Source organism: Balaenoptera musculus, chromosome 7 (assembly GCF_009873245.2).
Source record: "Balaenoptera musculus isolate JJ_BM4_2016_0621 chromosome 7, mBalMus1.pri.v3, whole genome shotgun sequence".
NCBI classification, from domain to species: domain Eukaryota; kingdom Metazoa; phylum Chordata; class Mammalia; order Artiodactyla; family Balaenopteridae; genus Balaenoptera; species Balaenoptera musculus.
Genome location: NC_045791.1, coordinates 74,160,509 through 74,174,144, shown reverse-complemented (window position 1 = coordinate 74,174,144; position 13,636 = coordinate 74,160,509). Strand labels below are relative to the sequence as shown.

At 35.9% G+C, this 13,636-nt stretch overlaps 1 protein-coding gene across 1 annotated transcript in view; it reads left to right on the top strand.

Moving 5' to 3' along the window:
* HECW2 (HECT, C2 and WW domain containing E3 ubiquitin protein ligase 2) overlaps positions 1–13,348 on the top strand; it is a 415,256-nt gene extending 401,908 nt beyond the window's left edge. Inside the window, exon 29 of the mRNA XM_036857486.1 lies at positions 6,798–13,348. Coding sequence (XP_036713381.1) covers positions 6,798–6,909 — 112 coding nt within the window. The 3' untranslated portion in view covers positions 6,910–13,348. The remainder of the gene's footprint in view (positions 1–6,797) is intronic.
* The last annotated feature ends 288 nt before the right edge of the window (positions 13,349–13,636 follow it).

Sequence of the window (13,636 nt, the reverse complement as noted above, 5' to 3'; positions counted from 1 at the left end):
AAATTAGGATTAGGCACCACTGCCAATCAAAAAGAAAGAGAGTACTGATAAAACACATTCTAAATGATAATGCAAATAAAAAAAATTTATTCGATTTATATACATTTTATTTCTCGGGCTATATCTACTAGATAAAATGAGGCCCATGCTTTTCACCTCTCACTCTCTCTCTCTCTCTTTAAAATTCTGATTGTAATTTCTTCTTTGCCTCATATTTTGAGTCCTTATAAGCTACCAAAAATCACTTCTGGGGAAATGGAGAATAAATTAATAAATACATACACACATACAGAAATACATTAATCAGTTAATTGATTGATGAAACTTTAGATGTAATTGTGATTCTTTGGGCTCATTGGATTTGGATAATTGACTTGTCTATCTATAGGAAAGAAAAGAGGGTTGAGCATGCGACCTTCTGGTTACCATTTAAAGAATCCAGAAAGCACCAAGAGATCTATTAAGTCAGACCAGATGTCTGGAGGGCTTTTAAATCTTCTTTATATTGATGCCAGCATGATTTCCCAAAGACCAGTTCAGACCTGCCCTCCTTGAGTGTTTCTGGCTGCATAGATGAAAATGAGGTAAACTCATTACAGCCTTAGTGTGGCTGGCTTTGAAAGATTTGAAAAATGTTCTTTTATTGAGACTGAATAACTGGATGTGCTTTTGCTGCCAATATCAACATAGTCCAAGGGCCCTTCTGTTATTTTCTGCTAGAGTTTTCTTAGGACATGGAATGGGGCGGGAGAGGGGGTGTGAAAAGCCTCAGAGGATTGTGTTTTGTTTTGCTTTTTTTTTTTTCCCCCTGTTCTTGGCTCATACAGGAAGTTGATGGTAAATATTGGGCAATTTATTTAACCACACTATTCCTCAATTTCCTTATTAGCAATGCTGTCTTGTTTATAAGGAGTTTTGAAATTTTTGCAAGCACACGAAACACTGGTACAAACAGCCAATGTAGTGTGATGAATTGGGAGATTGGGATTGACATATATACACTAATATGTATAAAATAGATAACTAATAAGAACCTGCTGTATAAAAAAAATAAATAAAATAAAATTCAAAAATTCAAAAAAAAGAAACAAATAGCCAATGTAGATACCTTATTTCTAATCCAATTGACGTCTCTCCGCTAGTGGAGCCTACCTGCATCAGACTCATTTGGGGTGATAGTTAAAATGCAGATCCCTAGGCCCACCCCAAACCTTCTAAAGTAGAATCTCAGGGGGTACACCCCAAAATCTCCATTGTAAACAAGCTTCTTGGGTGATTCTGATGAATTTCACCATATCTCTCTGAGTATCTCTGCTTTCTGGTGAGCGTGAGATAGAACTAGATGATTTGAGCACCTGAAAATCCCCTGGTATCTCTCAGAGTTTTCTGGACTGACCCAATCTGGACCATTTTCCCTGGAGTGCCCGTATATTTTGATTGAGTCATTCAGTTAAAAAATATCTGAAGCTTTATTTTGCTAATTCCTATCGTCAAAATGTATGTAATCTGGTAGGAGGCTGAGGACTAGCAGTTAAAAGTCAGGGGTGGGATGAAGTTAACAGTCAGGCTTCCAAAAGTGAAAGAGCATTAGTCTCCCTGCTTTCGGTTTAATGTTCGACTTCCCCTAGGAACCCAAGGTTGCAGTCCTATTCCTGATTTGACCTTGGGAAAACCACTTACTCTTTCTGCACAGTTTCCCCTTCAACAATATATACTTTCTCCATCTTCATGATACATCTTCCAGGGGAGCCGTTCAGTTTATTCAGAAGTAAAGTTCTGTTACGGTAACCATCTATTATGCACCCAGATGTAATTTAGGAAGCATTGATAGCCTTAGGTTATGGATCAGTGATGGCGATTATGTCTTATGACCGAAGAGGATCAAAAAAGTTGTCCAGTCCTTCTTTTCGTGTTGAGAACTGAAACTGTCGAAGAAAGAGTACCCAGGCTTATGGATTTCATGGATGAGTTACTGAACAGCAGAGACATGCAGAGTTCCTCTTTCTTTACTCAGAAACCTGGGAGAATGAAAGGACGGCTGTTGACTCCCAGCTTGGCCCCACTGCCTGCCCTTGATAGGGATGATGCTACTATATCACACTTAACTACCTTTTCTTAGACTGTTGTACTACATTGAGACCTGTAGTGATTTTCCAGTGCTGCATAACAAATTACCACAAGTCTAGCCGCTTAAAACAACACACAGTTACTATGTCACTGTTTCTGTGAATCAGGAGTCCAGGCACAACTTAGCCAGGGCTTCTGCTCAGCATCTCATAAGGCTGAAATCAAGATGTCAGCTGGACTGCATTCTCATCTGGAGGCTCAACTAGGGAAGGACCTGTGTCCAAACTCCCTTAGGTTGTTGGTAGAATTCATTGCCTGCAGCTATAGAATTCATGGCAGCCTACTTCTTCAAATCTAGCAACAGTGAGAGTCTCTGATCTCTAGATGCTCTTTGAAAAGTCTCACCTAATTAGGTCAGGTCCGTTCAGGATCATCACCCTTTTGATTAACTTAAAATCAACTGATTAGAGACTTTAATTACATCTGCAACATACCTTCACCTTTGCCATATTCCATTGGTTACAAATTACAGGTCCCCAGTCACACTCAAATGATGGGGATTATACAAAGGTATATAGGTCATGGCAGATCATCTTAGAACTCTGCCTACCATAAGACCACAGTGAATTAAAATTCATCATTCAGTTCAAGTATGCGTAAGAAGTTAATTGGGGAATTCAAACATTACTATTTATGAGTTCTCATTCTCATGTATGTGGCCATTTTGTTAATTCTTGACTAGGTAAAATTAACCTTCAGTTAAGGGAAGGTATTTGGTTATCAAGAGGGAAGGAACAGGCTTAACTACCATGTGATAGATATACTACACCTACAGTCCTGTCCTGTCCTAAGCAAGTAAAACATTAATTATGGATTATTGCTTACCTAGATAAAGGGTTTGCTTGAATTATTTTATTTCCTAGTTTACCCACTATGATTCAGTTCACAAAAATGAATTCACACATATCTATTCAAGATTACAACTGTATAAAATGAGTTACTCTTTTAAGAGTTGTCCCGAATGTTGATCTGTCATACTCTTTCATATACCAGCACTACCAAAAGAAAAAAATAGACAATGAAAACCTTCTATTAGGTGTAAACGTTAGAGATCATCTTTTCAACGTTTCTTATCACAGCAACATGCTGAAGAAAGACAGTGTATCAAAAATGGGTAACAAGTAACCAGATTAATATTGCTCTGTAAATAAAATGCATAACTAAATAAAAAGGTGAAGAGGCTGGAAAAGATTAGCTAGAGATAAACAAGAATTAATCTCTTTATTTTGTAGTGTTTCTTACAAATCAATAAGAAGTCCTGAAGTTTTAAATAATAAGTTGACTTCACACTCATTAGGATGGCTATTATCAAAAAAAAAAAAAAAAACCCCAAAAAATAACAAGTGTCAGTGAGGATGTAGGAAAATTGGAACCCATGTTCATAACAGCACTTTTTTACAATAGTCAAAAGATGGAAACAACCCAAGTGTCCATCAGTGGATGAATGGATTAACAAAATGTAGTATATACAAACAATAGAATATTATTCAGCTTTAAAAAGAAGGGAAATTCTGACCCATGCTACAAAGTGGGCCCGGAAAATGCTAAGTGAAATAAGCCAGTCACAAAGGACGAATACTGTATGATGCCACTCACATGAGGTTCTTAGAGTAGTCAAATTCATAGAGATGGGGAAAAAGAATGGTGGTTGCAAGGGCAGGAGAGAATAGGAGTTAGTGTTCAGTGGGTACAAAGTTTCAGTTTGGAAAGAGGAAAAAGTTCTAGAGATGGATGGTGGTGATGGTTGCAGAACAACGTGAATGTACTTAATGCCACAGAGCTGTGTACTTGATGATGGTGAAGATGATACATTCTATGTGATGTGTATCTTATCACAATAAAAACAATTTTTAAAGAAAATGTAAATAGGCAAAGGAGATGAACATGTAGATCACAAAGGAGATGAACGTGTAGATCACAAAATGGGAAATGTTACAAACAAGCTGACTTGGGGAGAGATTCTCAGCCTTGTTGGTAACCAAAGAAATGAAAATGTTTAAATTTCACCCAAAAGAAGTACCATCTTTAGTCTAATGGGATAATGAATGTTACGTGTCATCTGGCACACAAAGTCTGGATGATAATTACATTCAAAACATACTTCTCTTCTTCCTCCCCTTTCCCTATAACAGATTTAAGTCTTCAGTTAATATTTTTACACCAATGTTTTACACAAGATAGATATTTAAACCATTCCTAAGACTTTCAGTATGCTAGTTCAGTTCTTTTTTTTTTTTTAAAGAATTTATTTATTTTATTTATTTATTTCTTTACGGCTGTGTTGGGTCTTCGTTTCTGTGCGAGGGCTTTCTCTAGTTGTGGCAAGCGGGGGCCGCCCTTCATCGCGGTGCGCAGGCCTCTCACTATCGCGGCCTCTCTTGTTGCGGAGCACAGGCTCCAGATGCGCAGGCTCAGTAATTGCGGCTCACGGGCCCAGTTGCTCAGCGGCATGTGGGATCTTCCCAGACCAGGGCTCGAACCCGTGTCCCCTGCATTGGCAGGCAGACTCTCAACCACTGCGCCACCAGGGAAGCCCCTAGTTTTTTAAAAAGTAAAACATTGTTCTTGAGACCTAAGTTGAGGCTCTGGTGTAAGGAAGGTGTAATATAGATTATGTTAAATGCAATTCTGAAGTGGTTTATTATATCAAAGAAAGCGTTTGCTTGCAAAGATTGATTCGGTGATTTTCCCCCAATATATTCTAGAGTTTGTAATAACAAGAGTTGTAAACTCTGAGGCAGTTCTATCTCTGTGTCCTAAAACTGGTACAGACAGTCTCAGACTTATGAGGGTTTGACTTACAATTTTTCGACTTTACAGTGGTGTGAAAGTGATACACTTTCAGTAGAAATCATATTTCCAATTCTGAATCCTGATCTTTTCCCAGGGTAGCAGTATTCAGTGCCACACTCTCTCCTGATGCTGGACAGTGTCAGTGAGCCTCAGCTCCCAGTCAGCCACGTGATCACGAGGGTAAAAAAACTATACACATACAACCATTCTGTACCCATACAAACATTCTGTTTTTCACTTTCAGTGCAATAGTCAATAAATTACATGAGATATTCAACTCTTTATTATAAAAGAGACTTTGTGTTAGATGGTGTTGCCCAACTGTAGGCTAATGTAAGTGTTCTGAGAATGTGCAAGGTAGTCTAGGCTAAGCTATGATATTTGGTAGGGTAGGTGTATTAAATGCATTTCTGACTTATATTTTCAGTTTACGAGGGGTTTATCAAGATGTAACCCCATTGTAAGTTGAGAAAGATCTTTATTTTTCTAATATAACAGAGCCCCTTCGAGTTACTGTTTCTAATAAGCCATGTGGCCACACACCTGCTTTATCATCTCTTTGTTATCTCATAGTTTCCACGAGTCATGATTATCTTTTGGCAGTTTAATGAAGGCAATTGGAGTAAATCTTTTTGATGGTAATGAAATGTAGCTAACAATATATATCTTATTAATTGGTCAAACACTGTGAGCCAGGCATTGTATTAAGCATGTTTCTGTGATTTCATTTAATCCTCATATCCTTCTGAAACAAATGATATGATTCTGATTTTATAGGTGAGAAAACTGAGTGGCAGATTTTTAATAACTCACTGCAAATTACACAACTCGTTGGCAGAGCTGAAATTCAAACCCAAGTCTATCCAACTATAGATCTCTGATCTTCCCATGACACTATGCTGCATCTAGGAGTATAACTATATTTCATTAGTATTAAAGTGATTTACAAGAATACAAACTTAAACATGTGACTTTGCAAAAACAACCTGTTAAAAATCACAGCTCCCAAAATTCCATATTAATTCAGGAGCATTTTTTTAAAGTCAGAGTTGTTTAGCTCCCACAAACAAACTGTTGTACATTCCAAATAAAATGCTTCCTATTTCATGTCAAAAGTGCAGATTTACTTCCTGATAAGATGTACTATTTGGAGACTGTCTAATTTTTATTGTGATTCAGGTGCAAATAACAGGAAAGCATATTTTTTTCCTATCTTGGCAAAAGGGGAGGTATTTCTAAAAAGAATGTAATGTAATGATTTAAATGGCCATTATTTTGCATTGTGAATTAGGAGAAAACAGATTATAGCACTGGAGTCAAAGAAGTAACAATGGTCTACTGACTTCGACAGGAAAGTCCAGCCAGGGAATTTCCCAAAACTCTAAGCCATGAGGCGTGTCTACGGGTCTTCAGAGACACTCAGTGCTCTTCCCTGACCAACAAAATGAAAAAATGGAAAACCGTAGATTTTTTGAGAGACTTTCAGGCAAATGCCAACTCTGAAAATGAATTACTTTGCAAGAGTTTATAGTCATGTCTTTTAGGAAAAAAAAAATCTAACATCAAAAGAGAAACAAAAATTCAAACTTGTCTTTGTAATTCTTAGACAACTAAACAAATAGTAATATGTATGTAATATGGATTTTAAACGGTTGTGAAAATGTAAGGAAAATATTTTTTAAAGATCCTATTTCCCTTAAAGAAATTCAATTCTGAATTTTTCAAGTCGAATCGTTTTCAAAGTGTTTCCAAAAGGAATGTGAAAATTGGCAACAAACCCATTTGAATATGAAAGACAAGCACAGGCAGACACACAGAGAAACAATATCGTTTCACTCAAAGCGTTCTGAACTCTGTACTGCTTCTTCTGTTTGCAGAGCTCACACTTGTTTTAACCGTCTGGATCTCCCTCCGTACCCATCCTTCTCCATGCTTTATGAAAAACTCTTGACAGCAGTTGAAGAGACCAGTACCTTTGGACTTGAGTGACCTGGAGGCACAATGCCCCGCTCCGTGTAGACAGGCAATTCCGGAAGCTGCCTCTAGAAGAATGGCTGAACGTTGGAAGTTTCAGGAGTACACTTCCATTAGAGTAAAGCTGAGTGCTGTTATTTTCCAGGAACACGTGTTCTGTCACATTTGGGGACTGGATAGTGGTGATGAGTCCTCTTGGAAGGATTTGGGTGAGCTTGATGCCCAGGGAACCACCCAACAATCTTTCAATCAACAGTTCTTGACTGCCAAACTTTTTTCCGTTTGTTATGTTCCAAGACAAAGATGAACCTGTACACGATCAGCTCCATGATGACTTTTAGAGACTCAGGAGAATCTTGAAACTTACCTTTGAACATGATTCAAGCCAAACTGGCAGCACTTGGCCCAGTCTCCAAATTAGTGCAAGTTAAATAATATAATAAAAACAAATATATCTCCTGAAAATACATTCATTTAAGCCCTAAGTTATAACAGAATATTCATTTTCTTGCTTATGAGTGCCTGCATGGTGTGCACCATAGGTTTCAGTTTTCATGGGACACAGTGAAAATGAAACCAAGTCAATATGAGGTAACCTTAAAGATTTGCAATAAGGTGGTCTGTGACAATGTATATGCAAAGTGGTATGTGTGTATATGGCCGAAGACAAACTGTTATTCAGTGAATTACTAATGACAGATTTTATGCTTTATAATGCATGAAAACAGTTTTAAAATAACTAGCAATTAATCACAGCATATCAGGAAAAAGTACACAGTGAGTTCCGTTTATTTTTTATAAGTTCATTATATTTATGTTCTCTAAGATGTATATAAGAACCTACCTATCATACTGTACGTATCATCTGTTCCATTTTCATGTTCCATGCTTACTAGGGCATCATGCTAATATGTATCCTTTTAAGCACTCTCAAAGGGAACAAAAGGGCCTTTTATATTTATAAAGGTACAAAAAAATTCCCCAAAATATTTTGCACTGAATGTACCAAAGTTGAAGGGACATTACAGTATGACTAACAGCAACTCCATCACTTGACAAGTATAATAGAAAATAGCTTCTAAATCAAACTTTCTTCACAGTGCCATGTTTACCACTACAAGGACTGTGCATCTAAGTAATAATTTTTTAAGATTCACTCTATGTGATAGTATGATATGCATTTATTTAAAATGCATTAGACTCTCTTCCATCCATCAAATACTTTGCAGGATGGCATTTAATACAGATATTTCGTATTTCCCCCACTGCTTTTTATTTGTACAGCATCATTAAACACTAAGCTCAGTTAGGGAGCCATCAGCAACACCCAAGAGATCAGCCCTCTTTAGTAATAAGAATTCCATTTTCCCTCATCAGTGAAGACATCACAAATTGAAACTCTCAGTACTATATTTCTAAGCCTACATTTTCACTGATGCATAATTTTCTTATCAATATTAAGAAACAATTTTTCTATGATATCTCAGAAACTGCATGACATCACTAATGTTATTTCTGCTTAGTTTATCAGCGGGTGTTCTTCATTTTTATTGCTTTGGGGTTATTCCATATTCTTGTTTATTTCTTGACTTATGGTCGTAACTAATCAGGTGTCCAATAGAGTGAAGTTAAATTGAGGGTAATAAAATCATTGGATTAAACATTTGGCTTGCCAGCCTATGGTATTACAGGCATTGCCCAAATACTTCTTCGAGAACTATATTTATAAGCAACCATGGAATTCCTATTATGAGGTGTTGGCAATCCTACATTTTAGGGAGGTCAAATGCATGGTTTTCATAGGTGGTTTGTAAGAACTGATTTCACTGTTGGTTAAGCTACATTTACTATTGGGACCCTCAGGAGGAATACCACTCATGTTGCATTCCTGGTCTAAAGGCAAGTACTGCGGTGTGGAGAAACGTTCCGGGGAAAAGGTTACAGAAATCTGGAAATAAGAAGGAAAGATTTATCTGTGTACTATAACTGTATCAGAAAGAAAGAGAAAAAAATTTGAACTGGAAATGTTAGTTTGTACTTACTTATCATGAATATAAGTATATATTTAATCTTACAAACTATTTTTACTTGTATTTTTTTCATTATAAGGAAAAATAGTATAACGTGCTTTTTTTAAAAAAAAAAACACCACATTTTTGACGGTATATAAGATGTTTCAGAGCTGGCATTCTCTAAGCAGCTGATATAGAAGGTTGCATTTCTTTCCAAAATATTTTCATAGACCATGTCAGCTTGCATTTTGGTTTGTGACACTTTGTTACCATATTACACATTATTAGGTAAAAGAGATTTGAAATAAAATATCTCTCTTTAATTATTTTTAGCAAATATACTTCTTTGTTAAGGCATCCAGCTTCTTTCCAAATACCAATATAATCGTCTAGCTGCTACCATTCTCAGAATTGGGAATTATCCAAGATGGACCTCTCACAGCAGAACACCATAATAACTGATCTATTATTATTCATTAGTAAAACAAAAGAGTCCAATAATAACTATTTAAAATATTAAATAACATTTCCACAGAATAAATTAGACTTTAATATACTCTACAAATAGAAATATCTGTAAATATTTTCTTCTGGACTATGAACCTAGATAATTTGGCTGTCTGATCTTGTTTTCTTTAAGAAACTTATAAGTGATACTTATACTATACCATCTTATACTATAAAAGACAGTCACGATACATCAAATGTGTATGCAGAACTTCTGTTAGGTGAGAGAAGAGGCCCACTATTGGCATTCACTCTGTGCCAGCCACTGTGTTTGATGATGGAGCTACAAGATTCAAAAATCTGCCCTCAAGAAGCTCACAGTCTAGTGGAGTAGATACCAAGGTTCAAAAAAGGTATTTTAAATAAAATTTGGTATGTTCTACAGTCAAGGAATGAGGAGAGAATGGCTTGCTCCATCTGGGGGTTCCAGTGAAGGGTTCATACATGGGAGATACTGTGGCTAAAAAAAAATCATATAAATGTTCTTTCTGTTGGTGACTAATGGCATGTAACAGTGTGATGATACTGGTCAAGTGTGGAAGCCCAGAGTGTGTTTACACACAGAGTTTAAAGTGTGCAGGTGGGTAGCTGAACTGTGAAGGACCAACTCAAGGATCTTCAGATTACCCAAAAAATGCCAAAATTAAGTTCAGTAGTTTCCCTCTGTTTCCTTTCATCTGCACTACAATGTACCTTTGGTTTTCAGTGTGAAAAATCCCAATCCTTGAGCCCATCCACCACTGGGGTCAAAACTTTTTTCTTGTGCACAAAATGAATGGATCTTGGTCAAAGAAGTGTGGTCACAATTTTCTGCTATATATTGTGTTTATAATTAAGTAGAAATTCTGTAATAAATGAAGGAAAATTTGTTGTACTTGCTTAACAGTCAGAAGTTTAAAGAAAACCTGCATTCAAATGATTAACAGTAATGGTAGAATATGTTTGAACAGCGCTTTAGAGTTTCTAAGCACTTTTAAGTGCTTAGTCTCTCTTGATCCTCACACACTCTGTGGGGTAGAAGGCATCAGGTCCCATCTGGGTTGAGGCTGATTTTCACAGGTGGCTTGTGAGATCAGTTTTAGTACTTTACAGCTAGAGTTCTAGGTTTCATCTCGAGAAATGTGGAGACTAATGTTTCTACCAGCCTATTCCAATTTCAGTGAAGTTTACAAGCTGCTTTGTCTACCCAAACTCTCATTTTTTCAAACACTCTTAAAATGTGACACCTTCTGAAAAGTCCATGAAGAAATTAGCATATTCATGGAAAAACCCCCCATATTCTTAGTTTCCATTTTACTAGTTGTTATGAGAAATTAAAAACAAACTGCAAAATTTGATTGCTTTTGGTGGATTTATATAGTATAGTAAGTTTAGTTTTCTCAAATATTATTTGGAAGCAAGGTAATGAAAAAACACTTTAATTAGAAGCCTGATTTTATTTTTTAATTTTGGACAAGGATGGATCTAGAAAACCCTGATAGCTGAGTTCCAGTGATGTGGATGAAGGAACTACTGCAGGTTCTCTTTCCCTCTCCGTCCTCCTCACACTCCTCCAACTTTTTTTTTTTTCTATCTGCACAAATTGTATTTATGACTTGACTACTTCTAAGGCAAACATCTGATAACGAATAGCCTTAAAGTCTTTTTTCCAATCCAACCCAATTCTGAAAATTCCCGTTGAGGATGAAATGATGCTATACCATCATTACAAGATACCTATCACCCTGTGTAGAAAAAACGCAAATAAAGAACATGCCTCATCCTCAAACTGAATCTGACTTTCAGGCCCTTTTGTGCTTTCTTAACTTCTTTCTGATTTAATTGATGAATGAAAACACTCTAAATCTTAGACACCTTCTCTAAAATTTGAGTTTAAATTAATGAGAATGTCACTTTCAGTTAGATCCTAATTTTGCAAAAACTATTACCTTTCTAGTTCGATTGTGTTTTCTAGATAGATTTGCTTTTCTAATATGGAAGCAAAGAAATGTCAGAGACATCAAGCTTTCTAAATTGTGGCTTAAGGCCAACAACTTGCTGCCCACTAGAAGGATGATAGAAACAAAAATCAGAAAAGAGGAGCCCAGCAGTGGTGCCTCCCTCCCTCCCCCACCCCTGCCAAGAATGTAGTGCTAATTATTGACCAACCTTCAAGATTCAAGGAGCTGGCACAAAGGATATACTTAATGTGTGTGCACTACCCGTATCAGAGCAGTCCACAGGACTGTAGCAGAGGGAAAGTGAAAACAAAGATGAAAACAAAGAAGATCATCTTAGGGCTTGTTGGTGGGTGTAGGAACATATACTTTGGTTTCTGACTTAGAGAAAAAGAATGCTGTGCTGCCTATTGAGAGCACTGCTTGGTAATCTGCCTAGTGGGAAATACCCTTATTTTATAACTTAAGTAGGTTGATAACATTTTCTGTATTGCAAGACAGAACTTAGCCCCAAAGTATTAAAGCTAACCGTAGCTCAATCAGGAGATTCAACAATTTAGCATTAAATTACGTTGTGGACTATTTTTAATTTAAGAATTAGCGTTACTATTACTGAACTTTGTATGGGAAAAATGAGAGAGGGTGTTGTTGCTTGACACATTTATTTTGCCTAATTTGTTTTTTAGCAGACATTCTTTGATGTTACAATCGTTTTTGAGACATTTTTCTTGGTTTCTAATGGTAACTTAAATGTTCACTGTTCATCTAAAAAGCAAAAACCTAAGAATTAGGTTACTGAATTGCAAATGGAGACCTAATAAGTGTTTCCAGTTTTTCGAGAAATTCATCAAGACTGAAATACATTTGCTTAGATTTAATCTGTTAGGTAGTTTATTGGGCTTTCATGATCGAACAATTCAGCAGAATTGGAAGGGCCTACTTGTATGGTTTCTGGGGAACACAGGAAAATTAAATTTAAATATATGATTTTTACATCTAGTGGCCTTGGGCAGGTGATATCTTTCTATCCAATTTTCTTTTAAGATATTACAGCCCTCAGGAGTGTTGATAGGTATAGTGTATGATTCAAACTGAATCAGCTATTACTGATGCAGGTAAGAAACCATTAGTAAACTCTTGGTTACTATCACCTTCTATAAAAAAAAAGGATGGATAATGTTCAAGAAATACCTTGGAAGGACTAACCAAGAAACACACAAAATGAATGTTCTTTTAGGACCCTAATGCTCTAAAAGATGTTATTACAACCTATTTTTCTTTATATAATATCATAAGTAAAATGGAGGCTGTTATATGTTGGAAAGTGCATAAGATTACATGTTTTTATAATAGGGATGCAGGCATTCCAAAATAAATAAATAAAAATACATGCATCTCTCTTGCCTCTTACTGAAAGTATTAATCTAATTTTATAATAATGCTTACTTTTTAATATTAAGGCTCTGTAAAAGAAAAACACATTTATTTCTAAGACGTAGAGCATGGGTCATGTATTTTTTTAAGCCTTCCAATTTCTTTTCACCAACTCCACCCATTGTGTCTATTACACCATGTCACAATCAATAGTTATGTTTCTATTTTTGTTGAGTTGATTTAAGCTTTATATTTATTCAATGTGACTTTTAATAGAGAATAATAATGAGAAGTATTTGCTATTGACACTGAAATTATACGGCTCTCATTTCACCTTATATTTCAATTTCACCTTTATTTTTTTTTCCCAAGCAAATAATACAGACTGTTGACATCCTAGAAATGAATCGTGGGTGGTATTAAATGGAGCCTGGGACTCTGAAATGTAGACTTGTTGTTTGTTTTCTGTATTCTTATCCTAACCTGAACCCCTGACTTTTGTGTTGTATTTTTTTATGACTCTGAAATGCTTTGAGGGAAAGATATTTTAATGTGTACAATTTGTTTTATTTTCATACTGATCTCTATTTTTGTTTAAAACCATGTTGCATCATGAAATCACTTAATCCAAAATAAATCTTCTTTAAAAAAAAATAGATTATGATTTTTCTGTGATATATTTGGGGAAGAAAAAACTCAAGAGAGAAGAGAACAAAGTAGGGATAAAGGTCTCATGGGATTAGTATGCAGCTTTGTGGATACAGGAAGTTCTCTTTTCATGATATTTATAAGTAGGAATCTATTTTGTTTATCCCTAAAAGATTATTTTACTATTTGATAGGCCATAAATTAATGTTAAAGAAATGAATTAACACAAACCATAATCTCTGAAGTCACATGGGTTGAGACTAT